Source organism: Cupressus sempervirens, chromosome 1 (assembly GCF_028749045.1).
Source record: "Cupressus sempervirens isolate cs-2001-9-10 chromosome 1, ASM2874904v1, whole genome shotgun sequence".
Classification (NCBI taxonomy): domain Eukaryota; kingdom Viridiplantae; phylum Streptophyta; class Pinopsida; order Cupressales; family Cupressaceae; genus Cupressus; species Cupressus sempervirens.
Genome location: NC_143118.1, coordinates 770,866,386 through 770,887,892, shown reverse-complemented (window position 1 = coordinate 770,887,892; position 21,507 = coordinate 770,866,386). Strand labels below are relative to the sequence as shown.

General features: G+C 39.4%; 1 protein-coding gene across 1 annotated transcript in view; it reads left to right on the top strand.

Moving 5' to 3' along the window:
* The window catches only part of LOC149580160 (putative membrane protein At3g27390), an 84,791-nt gene extending 63,570 nt beyond the window's left edge, over window positions 1-21,221 (top strand). Inside the window, exon 10 of the mRNA XM_089812971.1 lies at window positions 20,596-21,221. Coding sequence (XP_089669097.1) covers window positions 20,596-20,818 — 223 coding nt within the window. The 3' untranslated portion in view covers window positions 20,819-21,221. The remainder of the gene's footprint in view (window positions 1-20,595) is intronic.
* The last annotated feature ends 286 nt before the right edge of the window (window positions 21,222-21,507 follow it).

Sequence of the window (21,507 nt, the reverse complement as noted above, 5' to 3'; positions counted from 1 at the left end):
TGAAGAACTACACTTCAAATTATATCTCTGTTTCATATTCACCCTTGGAATCTGTTGTGCTGCACAAAATCAGATCTATAAAAACACATGTATCCTTGAATCCTTCCATATCCAACCGATAAACAACAATCTCAAATGGCCCTTTTGAAGTGCACTATGCATTAGGAAGATTGCAAGTTGCACACGAAAAGAAGAGGCTCTCCATTGCATCGAATGCAAAATCCTTATAATGAATATCACCAACTGTACCTATACTTTTTTTTCTTTCTTTTTCTTTGTCATGAACAGCTGCACCTGCACTGTCGTCATGCAAACAGCCAACAACTGCAAAATCAGGAAATGGGACGATAGACAAAATATCAAACAACGAGGCAAATCTTTGTTCACAATTGAATTCATCCATCCATATGTGTTGTGCGTAATCAACTACCTAAGTTGATTCATCTTTGTCCACCAAGCAACAACAGGGTCATCATGCAATGCAAACTCTTCTTCAGATGCAGCCACAAGATGGTCCCAAGAAGAAACAATGCTCTTCATAACATCTATAGGGTATCTGATTAATGTTCGACTATTACTTTTACTTAGAAATACAGTGAATTCATCCATCATTAAAGGCAAGTGGAAATTTTTGTCCCATATTTAGGAAAGGTTTGTATTTGGTGAAGGGAAGGGTACTTGTAGTCATTATAGTTATGCTAAAAAAAACTATTAGATCACATGCTTGCTCTCTTATAGGACTTAACAAAAGATCTCACCATGTCCCCATCTCCAAATTGAAAATGCCTCAACATGTGCATCCCGTTAATGGATAGTGTATCCATCAAGTTTGTGCATTTGACTTTTGACCGTGGCTGTTGTGAATATTTCATAATCAACTGAACACATGATCTTTTGTTTGTAAAGTGTGTTTAAAGAAATGATAGGGATTATCCCAATCTTTTTAGCAGAACAAGTGACAATGGACTGTACTTCCTTGATTCCATCTTCAAATGATATCATTGAATGCAGGATTTTTAGGTGAGTTAATTAAAATTTTCCATGCAATGAGCTTCCAACTCATACTATTCTTCATCAGCACTATTCAAATCTTGAGAATCCAAATCAGCTGCATCATACTCACTGTATTCACTTTCTCCACACAAGGAGCCACATCTTTCTGCAATATACTGATCATTTCCTTTTTTATAATACTGAGAACAATCTTCCTGATAAGGAAGATCCTCATCTCGATTTAATAAGAGAGTTTTTGGATTCTTGAGGACAAAGTTAGGCCTTCTTACAACCTAATATTTTCAAGAAGTAGTTGTTCTTAGAGTGACACAAAAATTTGTTATGTTCATTGATTGATTTCATGAAAGGAAAGGGGTATTGACTGGTGTCATATGTGGCTTTATCTAGATAACTCACACCAACATTTTGTCTAGTATAGTGTAAGTCCATATTTCTCTTATTAAGAAGCATATTCACTTTCACACACCCTCTTTTCTCAACAATTGCCATTTGTTTTAGCGCTTCCTAAGCTGATCTAACAATTTATGTACTTCATCATTATCATCATAGGAAATGGTGGAAGAAGGGGTAGATTGGTAATCAATATTTTCTGATTTTATGCTACTTGAATCACCAAAACTGTACAGGTTTTGATTTCTAACATCCATACACAAATAATTTCTAATTGTAGAACTAATCGTAGAGTTGAATGACTTACCATTTTATTTTGAGCTTCATCTGATGGATATCTTTTGTCGAAGCTTCATTTTCTTGCTGGCACATGGGCTTCCTTTCGTCCATCATAGAGACTTTGGACTTATTCGCTGATTTCTTGGTTGGATGAAACAGAGTCACCTCTATTCACTTGGAAGAGACAGTGATACTTTCTAGCAGAAAACACATCATATATCAAACAAGTATGTGTTTTCTCCTTGGTAACAACACGAATTTGTTCGCGTAAGTTGATGGTGGTGCCAAACATTAAAAAAATAGATAGCTACAAATTTTTAAAGTCACCGAGGTTCTCACAATAAGCTTACAAGTTCATATCCTCGAGAACAACACTAATTAGTAAGCTGAAGTTTGACAAGGTGCCAAAATTACCTCAAAGAAATAAATAGCTATGAACTTTTCTAAGGTGCCGAGGTTCTCATGATAATCTTACAAATTAATATCCCCAACAACAATGCCAATTTGTCCGCGTAAGTTGATGGGGTGCCAAACGTACCCAAAGAAAATAAACAACTGCAAACCTGTATAGGTTTCCAAGGTTCTCAAGATAAACTTACAAACTCATAACTTTGGCAATGGTGCCAAGGGCGTGAAACGTGAAACCCAAGAAGATCACCACAAACCTGTATTCAAGTTGGGAAGCTAAAGACCAATGCTTAAAGTGGGTAGGACACTTATTGTGACATTGCTATCAGGATTTAACTGTGTAGTTTTTGAGTCAATTTCATTGACCTATGTTTCATGAGTAGTGATTCACACATGAATCCATCTCTCATGAGAATAAATGGAACACTTAGCACTCATTGGATCTAGGTGGTGCTCATAGAGGTGAAGCACCAGACTTCCTGAATGTCACCCATCCCATTACCACTCCAGCTTGAGCGTGCTTAACTACAGAGTTTCCTCCATGGTTAAACCCACTTTGCTTGCAACCCCGTTTGCAAGCAACTTCTTCAAGACATTCTACTTGAAACCCCATTGGCAACCCCATTAAAGACACTTCTTCCTCTGCAAGACTAAGGGGGAATTTCCTAAGATGTTGGTTTGATAACCCAAAATGTGAAAACTAACTTAATTCAAAATATACACAATGCACAATGTATCCCAGTATTGGGGTCAGTACACCTATGAGCTAGTTTGTAAGTGTAAGGTTAAGCATCTTATAAATAGATAAGTTTCTAAGGATGCATTCTATAATAACCCCTTATGATGTTATTTGTATTCAAATATGGTAGCATAATGTATTGAACTAAAGGAATTAAAAAGACGTTAATTTGATTTGTATTTTGTGTTGAGGTCTATGAAAGGGAGAGAAAACAAGGGACGGACTTGGTGGCTATATCTTGTTGGGCAATAGAGTCTTTGAAGTCACTCAAAACATATAATAACTAAAAACAAGATGACACCTTAATCAAGATACTACATAAGACAATACGAGTGGAAATGCATAGGGGATCTACATAAATATTCAACAACCAAGATGATACCTCAATTAAGATTACATAAGACAATACCATTGGTAAGGCATATGCAAGCTAGGCTCTGCATAAACATTAAAAAAATTAACATATATTTGTTGAGTATCAAGTGAATCTACATAGTAATCCTTGAGAGTCCAAATGGATTTCCTTGGTATGTTGAAAGGATGACATATAATATCATTGCAGGGATTTTACATTTGTCTAATATCCTTGGGCATTATAATGGATTTACTTAGTATGTTAAAAGGATACCATATAATCTACTCTAATAATAATATAATTGCAAGGATTTTACAAACATCAGGCCAAGATCAAGATGTTGGACAACATTCATGAGAAATGCAACAAAAAATTCAAGGAGGCATTCAACTAGGGCTCGATTTTTCATTAATCAAACAGATTACAATAGTTACAAGCATTTATTACATATTTGGAAGACACCCAATCATTACAGTATTAAAATACCTCTACTTATAATCAAAATTAGAAACCTTAACACTTCCCATGAATACTTGTTCTTTGCTAGCTCTGCATTTGCTTTCTCTTGTCTTTGTTTTGATAGATACAAGTGAGACTTGACCCCTTTTTTCTTCATCCTTAGGTGTTATAAGGAGAAAGGGCACATGGGAAGCCTCGTCTTCATGCCATCTAGTCATGTGAAGACAACTAGGCCTATCAAATCAGATTTAAGTGATCAAATGAGGCATGACTAGACACCTTTGCAAGTCAATCACGTGTGTTGCCAACAAAATCAGAAAATTGAGAAATGAACCTTACATAAAGATGCTTCAAAACATTGAATGAAGTATGAGCATTTTCTTCATCTGTGGGAGCCCTAACAAGGTCATTTGAATCCCTTCTACAATGTTCAAGAGTTGCAATCTGGTTTTTGAAGCTGTTGGATATTAATGGATTGTTTACATTTGAAAATTCCTTCTTGTGTCTATTGTTGGACTTTCAAGGTTGAACATTTCATAAAGACTACAACATGACACCTTGTTTGTTGAGAGAGAAGGAAAACATTTTCGTCGGTAATTGTCATGTAGCCGACGGGCCCTTCGAGAAGGTTCTTGTTATGTAGCTGACGGGCCTTCGGGAAGGTTCTTTGGAAAGTATATAGACACCCTCTGGGATCATTGTAATCATCATCATGAGCATAATGTAATGTCTTTGGCATATGTGAATAATAAAAGGAGTACTACTGTTACATATTCTTGTTTCATTGTCTGTATGCATTAATTCGATTTACCCCATACGGTAAACAACTACACCTAGGCAGGTAGACCTCCTCGAACTTGATCACTTGGTTCAAAGTTTTTCTAAAGCGAATTAAAGCTTTGGAGTTCTTTGGCTGGCAAGGTCCTCGAACTCAATCAAAATTGGATGTTGAGTGTTTGAATTGAATGGATTGTAAGATATTTGTAAATAATTGATTTGATGCTTGTAGGAAGGAAGTTATAGAATTTCTGACTTCAATAATAAAAAGACCAGTGCCTCTGTTCATTTGGGCAATAGAGTCAACTTCAGTGAATTTTTATGTACTTCATAAAGTTCTTAAGCACTTATATTGCCAACAATTAAATAATCAAGATGCGACAGACCAAATATTATGCAATCTTAAATTAGTCCAGATTGAGCTTTAACTCCTCTTTTAGGGAGACAAACTGGACACAGATACGGAAATGATTTAATATTTCACAATATCTGCAATGATCAAATTTAAAATGCTAAATGACCGTGTCCACTTATTTGACATTTAAATTGTATACAAAATTCCAAAAAATAATTACAAAGGACAATTCGCTTGTAGTTTTAATCTCCATGCCTTCAATAATAAACACCTGGTGCTAATTCAATTATAAAAGATGGTCAATTCAAATAGAATGGATCACAAATAATTGCTGACTTCAGTCTTCCTTCAGGTACATCAAATGACTGTTCTTTCAATACTATATGCGAGCTTGATGGATCTTTTGCTTTAATGAATACTTCTTTGAATTCTTTCACATGCTCTCTTAACTCATCCTTCTGACTGTTATTGCTGCTATCATTTCTCTTGTTATTTCTGTTGTTGTTCCTTCTAAAATTCAGATTCCTATTGATGTTCCTCATATCCATTTTGCAAAATCTTGCTATATGACCAAAATTATTGCATAGATGACATATTGGTGCACAGTTTCTTTGATTAGGTCCAGATTGGTTAACAGGTGCTCTGCAATTTATGGCAATATGTCCAAAGTTGTTACATTTGTAACACAAAATGCTGCTCCTTGGTCCATTATTTCCTTCTTTCTCCTCCAGGGTTTGTACTTCTAAACATTCAACTATTGCTACTATTACTATCAAATTTAGGTTTCTTACAATCAATTGCTTTATGACCTAAACCATGACAATTGTAACAATAGAAAATAGAAATAGGTTTTAATGACTTACCTGTACAGTCCCTTTTCATATGTCCAATTTCATTACATGCAAAACATCTACCTTTTAATTCATACCTCACTTCCTTGGGTGATTCAGCTTGCTTAGGTTCATCAATTTTCTCAAGTTGATTTTCTCGCTCGACTTCTTTTGATGCAACTTTAGATTGACTTGATTCAATCTTATTCTGGTTATCTTTCTTATGTTCAAGATGCTCAACAACCGGATTTGGTTCCTTTCTTGTTTTAGATTTCTTGGTTGACTTTTCTGCAATAAAATATCCAAGACCAGTCTTATCATAGGAGGGTCTCTAAAAATATAGTTGCTCATCAAATTTCTCACTACTGGAATATAGCTTCTCTAATTGTTGCTTAGTTTGTGTTAACTCTCCTTTCACAATAGTGTTGTATTTCTCAAGTTTGCATGTTCTAACTTGATGGATTCAAGTTCAAATGTCACTTTTGTAAGATGGTATCAACCTGTATTTTTAGATTTCAGATCTAACTCAATTTTGCTATTATCTTTCTTCAAATATATATTTAGTTAGTGATCTTCAACTCATGTTTCAGAATCTCATTTCCTTTCATCAATCTTGATACTTCATCAACATCTTTTATTGGATCTTTAGGTTCCTTTTTGGATTTGAGATGATCAATCTTATATTTCAATTTCCCAATGTAGTCTTTTGCATCTTTGTGTCTTTCTTTCAAGTTATCTCTTTCTTCAGTGAGAATATCAATTTACTCAAGTGCTTCTTCTAGGTTCTTCTATAGCTGATTCATATCCATAGGGATCTTACTCAAGCTGTTAAGCCTCTTCTAAGTAAATGTGCTCTGATATCAATTGTTAGAAATAGGGAATATTGAGAGGGGGTCACTATTCTACGAACTTATGGCCAAAATTGGATATTATTAATTGCTTTATAACTTGCATATGAAAGAAAACTAATTATATTGAACAATAAGCATAACCATGCAATAAGAGAACTCATAACACCATATTTTGTTAATTAGGGAAACCCTGGCCAAGGGAAAATCCCTGTGGGGATGGTACTCACAAAATGATCCACTAATCAAAAGTAGCTGGCTAAAGATATTGACCCTATTAGGAGTCTACTGCATGCCTATAGTGTCTCGGTCCTTGTTAGAGGACTTGGGCCTTGTTAGAAGTCTCAACCCTATTAGGAGTTGTTATATAAAAATATAGAATGTATGCAAGAAGAGCCCACTGCTCTAATATGCAATATACAATGTAATTCCTTGATACAAAAATCTTTTTGCTTGCTGTTGATATCTTCAATATCTGATATAACACTTGTTGCTCTTCACAAAACTCGCAATCCTCTGATCATACATTAGAATTCGCATTACATAAAGATCGCATAGTCTTCCTTAGAAGCACACCTAACTTTGCATATTGCAATCTTCTTTTATACCTTTGTAATTGACAAAACATTGTTTAGTCGGCCTTCAAGCTTTCACACACTTGGCAAAATACAAAATTAATTCTTGCCCTGGTAGGGTTAACATTTAGAATGACGTCCCTAATTGGTCAAGTAATTATTTTCTAATCAAAATAATTCCTTACGTCACAATAGGGTGGTGTTCCTAATTGGTCAAGTAATTATTTCGTAAACAAAATAATTCCTTAACTCCCAATTAACCATTTCTTGTCATGCTCTGTTTTGTCTGTATACTGCCACAACTAGTAAAACTATTATATCTTCTTTCATATTGACCGTATTGACTTGCGCTTTGACATACATCATCCTAACACTTTGTACTGTTACCTAACTGTGCATGTGCCAATAATGCCTTTGTCAATTGTGCATATCAAAATTGTATCTATTGTGTCGGAGAAACTAACTGATACTTAGAGAATTTTCTAAGTCTAACTAGTGAATCTTTATCTTCAAGATCAACCTTCTTAATACTAGATATATGTTGCCATAAATGACAACTCCAACTTATCTACTTAGCCAAATTGCCAACATATACTAGTACTAGAGAGAACTACACTAGTTCTATACCAATACCGAGGAGGACTGTACTAGATAGTTTTGTATTGGTACCAGAGAAGACTGCACCAATACCAGAGAGGATTGTATGAGTACTAGGGTGACCATACCAGTATGTTGTGAGGTTCTCACACCATCGCCCCAAAAATTTTTGGGGACCCCCCTTTTTTTAATTGCCTTAGCAAATTTTTGGATTGTCCAACAATTTTGAATTTTTGAGAATTTTGAGTCTTAGACACCTTCAGGCTAGATGGGGAGAGGGCTAGGTTTATTTTCACCCAGTTTCAACTAGATTTTCTAGAGCAACCAATTTCATCCTTAGGCTGGACAAAATTTCAAGAGGCAACACTAAGTAGGATAAAATTGCAAAATTGTACTTAAACGATTTCTTTTGAAAACTGTGTGAACTTAGATTATTTTCAAAAGGGAAATTTTGTTAGGCTTGAGTTTTGGAAAATCTTAAATTTTTCTTTGGTGAAAAAATTAATTTTGGGGAGACGAAGTCAAATTGCAAAATCGGTTTTAGGTTCTAGAAATGATTTTATTTTTGTCAAAAAAATTTAAATGGCATAGCAAAATCGATTTGGATAAAAAATTGCACAAATTGCCTTTAATGGATTAAAATCACCTTGAAAACCTTTTAGCCTTTAATAAAATTAGTAATTTAATATTGAGAAATGGCTTTTGGCTAGCCAAAATCCGATTTTAATGATATATTAATTACTAAATCCTCATTAAATGGAAGTATTTAACATCTCCAAGGCATTATTTAATTTCTTTTTGCAATTTAGATCTAATTGGCAAATTTAAAAGGCAATTTTCATTTTGGCAAAGTTAATATTTAGCTAAGCATTTAATTGGGGGCCATAATTGTGCATTAATTATTATTTTTCTTGCTCCCAAGGTCCTAGTCGGCCAGCTAGGAGGGAGTGGCAAGTTGGGTATAAGAGGAAACCCCTTTCCTCTTTTCTCCTCACTTTTCATTTTTTTCCTCTCCATGGTGTGAGTGATTTTGCAAGGGCAGATTTTCTTCTTGTTTTGGCAATTTTGCAAGGCAGATTTTCTCCTTCCTTTGGTGATTTTCCTCTTGGGACAGAATCTTCATTGTTAGAAGATTTTGAGAGAGCAGACTTCTCCTCCGTTGTTAGGCGATTTCTGCTAGGGCAGACTGATTTCTCCCATATATGGCGATTTTTTTGTTAAGAGAGCACCTTCTTGCTTGGACGAATTAGGTTGAGGGCAGAATTTTACATTCTTGCCATTTTCTTAGGGCAGATCTGATTCATATGCCCTAGGCAATTTATGATGGAGGTATGATTTTCTCCATTTGGGGACTGTATTTTTCACATTAGACTTAGGCGACTTTATTTGGGAGGAGATACATGAGGAAAGTCTGATTTTTGTGGACAAATGGTGGACAGTTTCAAGTGTTTAAATTTTTGATTTGCAAAAGGATTTGAAATTCTCAAGTCTTATCCTAAATTCCAGAAGAGTCAAGATCCGGCTATTTGTAGAGGTGACTTTTAATCATTTAGAGTTGAAAGGGGTTCTAGTCTAAGGATTGCCTCCTTTGGTTCTGCTTGTCTAATTGTCCACCACTTTACCATCCCATAATAGGGCGACGAGATGGAGGATGTTAGTACAAGCAAGAATCCTAAGGGGACAAACACTAAGAAAGACAAAGAGGATATGATGCTCAAAACACCTTTCTTCTCGAAAATGAAGCTAATAACCGACAACAATATCAGTATAGTAGACTTGATATGGGTAAAGGACAGACTAAAGGGAGGACAATTGCCCTTGGCAAAGAAGATACAGAAGGCAGTTGAACATCACAGCCCAAGCATCGACACTTCTATTTCAACCATGATGAGCGAAGTTGGGGTGGCACTTGATTTTGAAGGCATCAGAGAAGAGGATATCAATGAGATGAGACTCGGATCAAGACTAGATGAGCTAGAAAGGTTGCTATCAAGAAGAAACATTTGAACACCCTTTCCTCCTTAAATGCTTTCATTGGATTCGCAAAGGAGTATGAGAAAGATCATGAGAAGACACTACAAGCAGCAAACAATATGATGAAATCGGCAGAGCTCAAGATAAAGCACACACCTTGTCCTCCTATAGAAGAAGTCAATGAAAGGCTAGCTAGGTTCATTGCCTTGGCTGAAAGAATGAAAGAAAAGGGGAGAGTCATATTAGAAGATCATTTAATGTAAGCCCAAGTGGCAATTTTTATTTCTTCTAGAATAGGACAAGTGTTTATTTTTGATTGGCCGCCATTTTGGTGCCTTCTCATTGGTTGCTACTATTGCACTTTTTTCATTGGTCCATTGACGAGGTGGCGTCTTCTTATTGGCTGATGGGGTGGCAACCCTAATTAAGGTTTCTAGAATTCAATCTGGATCGTCGGTTTTGCTTTTGATCTCTACTGTCGGTTGTAATTTTGGCATTTATAAAAAGGCCATTTGCTCTCATTTGTAAGGGGTCAGAGAAAATTGTTGCATAAGATAATACCAAAATTCGCTATTCCTTTCTCATTTTTGTGACTTCCATGGTGAGTAAGGGCCTTTGGTATTATTGCATGGTTTCTACTTCCAAAAAGTTAGAGTAGATTTCTTTTCAAGTTGTTTGAAGCAAAATTTCATTTCAAGTTGCTAAGTAGGAGTGAAGTAGATGGATACTAGTATGGTAGCAGTAATAGATGTTTGATAGGGATCAATACTAGACCACTAGCATCCTAGTGGCTTGTTGGGAAGCCTTGTGTGGCAAACTAGTTTATTTTTCCTTTAAATTATTGCACTTGTGGAAGTGAGGCCACTGGTTAACTTTCATTAGGTTCGGTCCTAGTCCCATTTGCTAGTCTTCCATCCATAGGAGGAGGCGTAGGATAGAAAGTAATTTAGGACTTAGAATTTAGGAAAAGAAAGTTAGATACCTGTCGTAAGAACCACTCACCCTCCACCACCATCACTATCACCATCATCAACATCTAGCATTCACACTGAACCATCATCTCCATCATCCCACCAAAACCCAAGTTATCCTTGAATGAATAGCGTAAGGCCGCCTACGTGATTATCAACAAATCACATTGATAAAACTGAGCAAGTATCCACAAGAGTAATGAACATTGGAGTTATTCTCATATCCCATGAGCAATAACTTTTCAAGAGAGGAATTGTATGTTTGATATTTCGTATCAAATATTTAATTACTAATATGTTATGTAAGTGATACAAAACTTTCATCAACACAGTACGAGAGAGGTTTGTACTAGTACTAGAGAGAGCTGTGCTAATACTAGGGAGGCTCATGCAGTGGTGGCAGAGTAGGGCACAAAAGAGTGTGTGACATTATACTATCCAAATTTGTGCTCACTCAAGCACAACTTCCACTCATGGCACACTTCGTCCCAACAAAGGGGGAATGTCAATGTTTACCGTACAGGGAAAGAAGTCAACACATACAGACAATAATAGCAGAATAGCAGAATTATATTCGCAATAGTAGATTAATGATTCTTTACAATGATCCCAAACGGGATATAAATACTACTGCTGAACCTTCCCGAAGGAGTCCGTTGGCCACAATTATTCTATCCGTTACAAACTATTTACCGCCGGACCGTCGGCTACAAGAACACCGCCAGACCGTCGGCTACAGAACATCGGCGGACCGTCTGCTACAGGAACACCGCTGGACCGTTGGCTACAGAAACATCGCCGGACCGTGGGCTATAGAATACAAAATATCGCCGAAACCATCCAGTCGGCTAACACCATCCCCCCCAAAAAGAAAAGTCGTCTCCTGACGACTGACAATAAATTAGCAAAAAATACATTTACAGAGTGACTACAACAAGAGAAATCTGCTTCCCACACATCACTGTCACCTTCGTCCCGTGCCTATAGCCTCTGCTAACACAACACTATCTCCTCAAGCTGACCTTGATAGCCACCTGTGCTACTTTCTCTGTTTTCAATTCCTTGGTACCCTGAGCCAAGTGTCGCTGCACTGCCTCCAATTGGATGATCAGCTCCTCCCGAGCTCTCTACGCATCCACCAAGACAGCCTTACAGCCAACACCTGCTCCCACTGCCTCTGGTACACAGAAAGTCCATGCCTGCAGCAACTTCAACTCTTCTCAACTGGTCAAACTCCCACGACTGATATCCGCCACGACTGGGGGTCTAGGGGGCAACGCCCCCGGCGGGGTCGAGGGGTAGCGCCCCCGCGGGGTCCTGGGGCAGCGCCCCTTGCCGCCAAGACCAAATTAGCACTTTGAAACCCACAAAAAAATGCACGGAACACACCATTTCTGTCATTATCTGCCAATTCTGCACTCTTTCTGGCAACCACGGATGTGTCCCCTTCCCTTTGGCATCATCTGTCACTCATTCTGAACAACTTGATTTTGTCATTTTTTTTTTGTTTTTTTTAATTATAGTTTTGCCTCCTCTGCCCGTTACAAAAGGTCTCACCCCGCGGGGGAGGAAAAGAATATGCAATATAGTGAAAACGGAGCAGCAAGTGGTAGCGGAAACTATGCATCAAGGAACTGCAGGATTTCCAACCTTGTCGATCAGCTTCCTTGGTGTTATGGGAAAAGAAAAATGTCGCAAAGCCAAACCCGCGGTCAGGAAAGGAACTCCGCAGCTTAAGCTGCTTCCGCGGATAGAGTCTTTTACATCCGTGCAAACTAAACTTCATTCTCCTCCTGTTCTGCCTTCGTTTTATTCACGTGCTACATTCCGAACTCCGCGGACAAGGAAATTTGAAGCCCGTGGACAGATTGCCCGAGGGGCTTTGGTCCACCCGTGGACAGACTCTGCCCGCGGGGCATTTGTCCACCCGCGGGGCCTCCGTTTGGTTTGTCCGGGCCTTCGTTTGGTGTGTCCGCGGGACCTCCGGTAGGTGTTGCCCGCGGGATCTGACTTGCCCACGGGGCCTCCGGCAGGTGCTGCCCGCGGGGTCTGACTTTCCCGCGGGGCCTTTCAATTTATTTATTTATTTTCTTTTTTTTTTTTTTTCAATTTTTTTTTTCAAATTTTTTTATTTTTTATTTTTTTCATTTTGAAATGTTTTTTTTAATTTTTTTATTTTTTTTCCTAAAAGAAATCAAATAACAAAGGTACCTCCGTTTTGTCTCCCGGCGTCGCCATTTTGCAACGATGACGGAGTCAGCTGGCCATCTTGTGACAGCGACGGAGTCTTCTCGGCACCATATATTTTAAATTTGGATTTGTTGACTGACGGAGGTACTTTCTGCCCGTCCAAAGTTGATAATCTGATTGCTCCATTGTCGCCGACCTTTCGAATCTGATATGGTCCAATCCAACTGCCCTTAAACTTTTCCACTTTGATTTCATTTTGACTGTCGTACGCCTTACATTTGTTCTGTGCCAACCTCGTCGCCCACTGTGCCTGCGGTCGTCGCGCAACTGGATTATTTCCTTGCTTTCGGTGCCCTTCCACTAATTTTACGTTGCGGTGTAACCTTTTCTTTTCGCGCGGTCCATTCACCAGGTACCGGACAGTGGAATTTTTCGTTTTTCTGTGTTCAGACTGGATGTTCTTCCCCTCAGCTTCAGCCATGGCAACTTTTCGTTCTTCGACTTCCCTGCATTCCTTCGGACATTCATTTTCCTCCTTTTTCTCATCTTCGTCGACCCTTAGCATATTGCAACTCGGAAAGAGTTCGTAGTCTTCTATCTGCCAGTGGTAAAGGCCATTAACCGAGTCCAGGTCATCGTCATTCGATCCTCCGTCAAGTCTCAATACTCCTCCTTCATCCGGTTCCATTCTCCTCTGTCCTTCGTCATCACTTTCGCCTTCACTGTTAGAATCTGACAATGCTGCCTCCTCGCCGACCATTTGCGTATGCAGGTCAATTATGAATCTTTTGCCTCCGCGCTCCATTGATAGGGTATTGCGTTTCCAATCATGTTGTACTTTTTTTTGCACCAACCAATCCCGTCCCAGAATAGCATCATAGCCTTTTCTTTTTAATGGAATGACCACAAAATCCAATAAAAATGGTTGCGTACCAATTGTTACCGGTTGCACTTTCAGAATTCCCAATGGTTTGATTCCATGTTGGTTTGCCGTGAGCAAATGGAATGCAGGTGGCCACAGCGTCGGCTTTCCCAACTTCTTCCAAGTATCCTCCGGCAACACATTCATGCCGGACCCTCCGTCAACAATTGTCTCTGTCAAAACATTTCCCAAAATCCCCATCTCGACGATCGCTGGATGCCGTCCGGAGGTGAGTGCCAGCAGCATTGGGTCTGTTGCCGTCGCTTCCCTACTGTCCCTTCCTGTGTCCTCCGTTGCTTTCGAAAACGGTGTATGATTCAGAATGGCCGTTCGTAACTGGGGCATTGTGAGAAAGAGGTCACTTATCTTGACCGGTATCTCCGTTTGTAGGATCTGTCGTACAATGTTTTGTTCTGCAAAGTTCCTTGCCAAGGTGCCGGTAATATCCTTCAACTGAGATGTCCCCGCCGACGATGCCTTTGCAATTTCCGCCTGCGCTTCCCCCACTTTTCTCTTTGCCTCTGTTTGCCTCCGTGTAATTCCCAGAACCTCCTCTATATCCGTGCCAACAGCGATCAAGTTTACTCCAGCCTTTGGACACTTGGAATCTTCGTGATCGTCGGGTCCGCACCATCTGCATAATAATTTCGGTGTGTTTGCCGCTGTACAATCCCATGCAAAATGACCCCACAAATTACATGCTTGGCATTGAACGATCGGCCGTCCGTTTGCATCATACTGGGTTCGACTTCGGCTTCCATTATTGTTATTGGTTGCATTGTTGTTATTTTGCCCTCTGCTATTATTCCTGTATCCTCCAGATGTAGCACCGGCGGTATTCGTGTTTCCGCTACTACCCGACGGGGAAGCCTCCTGTGTGTGAAACACCTACGGAGGTCCTCTTGTCTTCATGTTAAAGGGGCACTCCTTTGTCGAATGGCCCATGATCTAACAAATGTCACAGAATTGGTTCTTTGGACACGATCCTTTAGTATGGCCGTCTGTCTTACACTCTGTGCACCACAGCTCACTGCCTTTGGGCTCCTTCTGCATGTTTTTAAATTCCTTCATCATGCGAACCATATCCTTCTGTAGGGCACGAACCTTCTTGTTGCTGCCTTCGTCGTCGCTACTATCATCTCCGACAGGCTCGTCGTCATCAGAATCAGAGGAGCTAGTTTTCTTCTTCTTTGTCTTCTGCTCACTTTCAAGGTCCAGTGCTCTGTTATATGCGTCCACATATGATGACGGTGGCACAATTTTCATTTTCCTCCGCAACTTCGAGCGTAGGCCGTCCACAAACCACCTTTTCTGCAACCCGTCCGCTGGCTTGCTTTCCATTTTGTTTATTAAGTCTTTCAATCTCCTGGCGTAGACACGGACAGTTTCGTGCTTCCCTTGCTTGGTATTGAAAATTTTTGCTACGATTTCATTATCATCCCGTAAGAGTTTAAATTCCGCCAAAAACTCCTTTTTAATGTTATCCCATGTATCCAGCTTCTGCGGATCCATATCCGAAAACCAATCAATCGCGACACCCCGTAGGGTTGCCGGAAATTGCCTGGCCCATTCGTCGGCATCTGTGATTCCATTTGCCCGCCAGATCGTCTCACATGTCTTACAATGTCGGAGGGGGTCGACTGTACCATCGCCCTCAAATTTTGGTAATTTTTCTTTGGGTCCCGCCATAACTCTGGAGGTTTGCACTCCTACAGTGGTCGGCACTCCCACACCGGCAGTCTGTACTCCCACACCGGCAGTCTGTACTCCCACACCGGCAGTCTGCACTCCCACACCGGAGGTGTCGACAGCTGCAACCCTTGGTGAAGACGGAGGATCCTCCGAAATTGTTTCTCGCGGAAGTCTATCCTGGACGAAGAGGTCACTCCACGCTCGTGCTCCGTCGGCACCGCGAGCCGTGCGAGTTGATGCTCTCCCGTCTGAATTTTCTTCCCTCGGCGAACACAAATTCAAGAACTCCTCCCGTGCTTCTTCCACCAATTCCACCCGCTGCCGAGTCTCCTCCAACAATTCCTCCGCACTTCGGTTTCCGTTGGCAATCCTTTGAAATCTTCGTCGGCGTTCGGCTTGCTGTGCTAGAATTAAATTCTCTTGCGCAATACGGATTCCATCTTTTCCCTTCACCTTATTCCGATCCTTGTTAAGCTGATTTGGCATTAATCTTCATTCCTCCCACCTTCCAGATTCATAAGGCAACGGCGCCAAATGTTTACCGTACAGGTAAAGAAGTCAACACATACAGACAATAATAGCAGAATAGCAGAATTATATTCGCAATAGTAGATTAATGATTCTTTACAATGATCCCAAACGGGATATAAATACTATTGCCGAACCTTCCCGAAGGAGTCCGTCGGCCACAATTATTCTATCCGTTAAAAACTATTTACCGCCGGACCGTCGGCTACAAGAACACCGCCAGACCGTTGGCTACAGAACATCGGCAGACCGTCGGCTACAGGAACACCGCCGGACTGTTGGCTACAGAAACATCGCCGGACCGTGGGCTACAGAATACAAAATACCGCCGAAACCATCCAGTCGGCTAACAGTCAAACACATTTCATGCATAGGGAGGTCGATTTGAGGGAACGAAGAGTGGGGACGTCAAGCACATTTCATGCACAGGGAGGTCGATTTGAGGGAATGGAGAGTGGGGCCCACCACCCTTCACTTTGTGACCTCATGAGGCATTGAGAATGCCACTCTGGTAGACCTACAACGGAAGGTCTAGGTATGAAGACCAAAGGAGTAGACAAAGAGGAGAGGAGGAAACCTCCATGTTACACAAGGATGCAAGAGATCTAGAGGGGGGATACATGTTGGGTAGGGACATAGTACAAATGCCTGAGGGGATGAACAATGAGACTGAGATGGACAATCTCTTGGAGAGGTTTGGGTTGGGGGTCAGTGACATCCCACCACCGTCACTGACATTGTTGATGGTGTGACATAGTGATGAGCAAAGACAAACAAAGGAGGAACCATTGGTAGTATAGGGAGAGATGATTGGGATCGAGGAAGGGAGCACTTAGTAGGTTAACACCTCCCTACAAGAGGCAAGGGTGACAAGAGACATTGTGCTAGAGGCCATTTACGAGGAAGATCTCATTTGGGTGTTTAGACATGACAGTCAAGATGCATTTGTATCCATCCAACTATTCCTGATAGAGTTTGAGGGGATGGCTGCAACAATACATGGCGTAGCAGACCTCACTGGTAGTTGGACATAGGCCCTATCATAGGAGGATTGTGAGAGGTATTTCATAGAGCACCTCATAGCTCATGGATGGCCCCACATGGAGACTACAAGATGTTGGGGGAATGGGATAGACCACAAATTTGAGATGGGTAGGTAGGTATGATGGACGTTCTCTACAACATGGAGCATACATTTTGGTATATATTCCTTCAGCTCTAATGGGCCACCTTGGTCACCCGGAAGCCAAAAGAGGAGAATACTTTGCCACATGGATGAGAGATGGCTTTGTAGGCGAGAGTTGGTGAGTTGGAAAAGAGCTAGCTTAGGATAAGTTAACCCTGGTGAGGAAGGAGCAGCTGGTAGCTAACTCAATGGCACTGGAGAGCACAAAGAAGGATTTGATGAATGCGCTCATGTTGATAAAGGTAGCACGGGAAAAACACACTAGCAGATCGAGATCTCCAGTCCCCAACGTCCTCCACCACTCCAGGGACGGCCTCTCACCCTTCTTGATTGTAGATTTGCTTCATGTAACAATGAAACATTTTTATTTTTTGGTGTGGAAGACGACCTTTTTTTGGGGGGGCAGGATAGGGTGGGGGTGGGTGTTGGTGGTGTGCTGATGTTAGCCGCAGTTTAGTTAGTAGGAATAGTCATGGTGATGTAATTATGATTGGTTCTTGGGTATTTATTGGAGCTGATAGTTAGTATGGTCAACCAACTGTTGGGGTGCTTTATACATGTAAACTGACACAGAGTATGTTACGTTATGGTACAACATGACATGGAATAAAAGTATATTATTCTGCCAATACTATGCACATTGTGTTTTTCGTAAGTATTATGTTATTTATGTTCTTGTTTGAATATACATGTTTACTTTCTGTGTAAAACAATAAATCCCGCAGGGAGTAAACAAGACCCTTTGGACCTTGACTCTCAATACATGCAAGCCAAATGTTGTCAATAGCATTGAAAAACTTAAGGGAGATGTGGAAATAAAGAAATATCAGAGATTCCTGTCTGTGACGGTTTATCCCTAGTTTCCAACGCTGCTCTATGAAGTGAGGCGACAATAAACAATTGCAAAATGATCATAATAAGTTGCAACAAAAATACATCCAAGTTTTAGCAAAACTTAGGGAGTATGAGAAGAAAATAGTTGGCATCCTCTAGTTCCCCTGTACCAGTAATTGCAAGCCCTTCAAGCTTTATTGTTTTCCATCAGATAGAGAGGCAATGTTTTTTGAAATCAAAGAATTGAAGGAGCAGGTCTGGAAAATAAAACAAGATAACTGCAGATTATGAGTAAAATGGACTCAGATTTGGTTGAGCATAGGTTAACTAGAATAAATGGCAAGGTGGATGAAACTCAGGTCTATATAATGGGAGCATGCCTAAGGGCTAGAAGTAAAAACACTTTTAAGTTGAGATTGCCTTGAAGCTATGAATATATCCAGTTCTAAGTTTATCTTGGGTGTCTCAGTTCTGGAGCACCAACTTTTGTAGTGTCTCATCTTTGCTCTAGTAAGTTGGGGTTTGCTTGAGCATTAGCTCTGCGTATTGCACATTGTTTCTTAGAGGAAGAGAAGGGGTTTACACAAAGTGTGAAGAATTCTCAAAGTAGCTTCATGAGTTGTTAAGAACTAGGATTATATCCTGGGACGGCAATGTGAGCGTTTCAGAGGCTCAAGCACTTTCAGCGGTAGTTGACTTCGGACCTTTGTTGGGTTTTCGTTGATTCTGTTGTATTATTGGGTTATGTAAATGAAGATAAACTTGTCCCATATTCCTTTTTGTTTCTTCGCATAGTTCATGAATTGTTTGTTAAACATTCCTGTATATGCTTGTAGCTCTTAGGAAGGGAGGCTGGAATTCTTTGAGATAAAAGGGGATATGCAAGCCTTGAGGTTTAGGTTTGGGTCTAGGGATGATCTCAACCCTGATACTGGGAGCTTATCATTAGTGATGAACCCGTGAGGTTTAGGATTGGGTCTAGGGACGACCTTGACCCTGATATTGGGAGCTTACCACTTTCTAGAGTAAACATTTGAGTGGTCACATTAAAATGATCAGAGAAGTTACAAAGTCGGCACTTTCTAAGCTAGATCGGAGACGCTTGATTGATTGAGTTGGTAGTTGCCATGAATTGAATTAAAATAAAATAAAATGAAAGAGTAGCGGTGTTTACATTTCTATAGATGTAAAAACATTTTAGAAAACCTCTTGATTCACTAAACAGTATTGTCACAGCATTTTATTCTTGAATACAATAATAAAACTAAATTTCATTGTCCTAACTAACTCAATGTATGATCAGAATCTACAATTCAGGCTGAGTCTTCTCTTAACTGCACTAATACAATTTTAGAATCTCCTCCCAGGCTTCTTTAACTCTGTCACAAATGTTGCTTTAATGTGTGCGAGGAGAACCTCCCACTCTGCTTCATTATTGGTTTTAGAGCCTATATGCATGGATCCACCTATCATATTAGCACCTCACATTGCCCCGATGACCAAGCTTTCTCCCGCCACTCCCGGATTGCCTTCTACGCTTCATCAAAATTAAATTTAAACTGATTTACTGGAGCCTTAGATCTCTCTTTTCTATTAATTTTTTCTCTCGACTGATCCTATGGATAGGGCAGATTTAACTGAAGGTTTTTTAAAAAAAACTTTTTTTGGTATTGAACAGAGCAAAATTGCAAAAGATAAGGGGCAGTTAGGAAGACTGCGAAGAAATAAGCTACAACGACTAAGCATAACAAAAGGATAATAGCATGACTGCCCAAAAACAAAAAGCAAAGTTATGAAAACTATTCATAGCTGTATAAAGTTCAAATCTACTCCAAATAACCGAATCTTGCTGCATATCCCTGGAAAATTACCATAGAAAAATCACATATCCACTTACACTCCACCAGATACCAATTAATTGAAGATATTACTTATAGACAAAAAATGTTCAGAACGTCAAGTAATGATTTCCAATTTGTGAACTTTAAATAAAAATATTATTATTATCTGGAATCTTTCATTATTAATTAGTTGTGAATTTTAGAAGGTTTATTGCTTTTGTTGACCATTAGTATATTAAATATATATATTTTAGCGGTTTATTTTTTTCTTAATTTATTAATTGGTGAAATGGGATAAAAACAACAGGGTAAAATGCAACGTATAATTAAAAGAACTTAATGGCAGTGAATCCGGATCGAAGAAATCTCTGTACGTTCTTATAACAGAGAATTTGAATACGAGTTCTTATAACAGAGAATTCGAATACAACTTCTTGCACTATCTCATGATTTATGAGATGAGATGATTTTAACATCCTTAGGCCAAAATGTTTGCAAGCCTTATCAAAAGTGTTTTTACTTGTTTACAAGATCTACGACTGTATAATAAGAGTAAGTTCTCAGTTTTTTAAATGATATTTTTTTGTTTAAGATCTTATTGACGAAGTTATGATTTTAAAATGTGTGTGCCATTGTGCCAAATACTGCTATGTAATGGCAGCTTAGAAGAATTTCTACTCCATTCAAGTTACACTCTTCAAAAGTACTTCAAACCAAAGCATTTTTGCAACGATTCACCTTGCCAATTTCAGTATAAATTTCATATGGGTTGTTTTTAAGCTTCGTAATCGTGATTCAATTTCTGAGACTGGCTTCTTTGTGGGACTACAGGTTGCAGGGAATTGCTACTTCTCTTTCAAGAATGCCAACTTTTCGGCGTCGATTTCAGAATGTGGTTAAAGTGTTGTATCAAGCAGCAACAGAGAAAAAGGGCGTTAATTTAAGTACTTCAAGATCTTTGCCAAATCTTCAAAGCAAGAATAAACTAGGTAGAAAGTACGATTCAGTAAACAAAAAGCAAGCAGTGAACCGATGTGATGAAAATAATGTATAGTAAATATAGATGGAGAGTGCTCCATGTATAGAGATAGAAAACATTGTTTCTCTGAGTATTGTCTCCGTTTTGTAAAGATCTTGTGTGCATATATATGGATTATGCATATAGGTTTCGGTTCTCAATAGATGTCTTCTAGATTTAGTGGCATCTTCAGTTTATGAATTTGAATTTGTTGGATTTTATTTCAATCAAAAAACATTTAATCCAATGAAATAGAAAAGTCTGCAATAGAGCTCAAGTTGATTTTTCTTTAAAGGAGTTTTTTGGGTCAGCACCAAGGGAAATACCAAATTGGAAGGTAAGGATGGTTTCCTTGGATTAGAACCATGGGAGACATCAATTTGATTTATGAGACCCTAATTTTGAAAGCCTTATCAAGAAGCAACTGGATTTTATTTTTAACTGGAAGAGTAACTCTACAATTTAGCCCACGAAGCCTTTCGTCATTTTTAGTCGAGCACGAAGGGAGGCACCGACACCCATTTGGGTTTATGCGACTTTCATTTTGAAAGTCTCTTGAGTCTATAAGAAGATTGCTTTCTTAATAATCTTATTTATTGCTTAACAAGACACAAACCCCCATTTTGCTTATTCTATTCTATGGAGTTCACAGAGTTCATGTGCCTTAAACATCATGCCTATTCGTACTAAGTCCTTTGGGGTTTTAATTTTGTATTTATATTCAG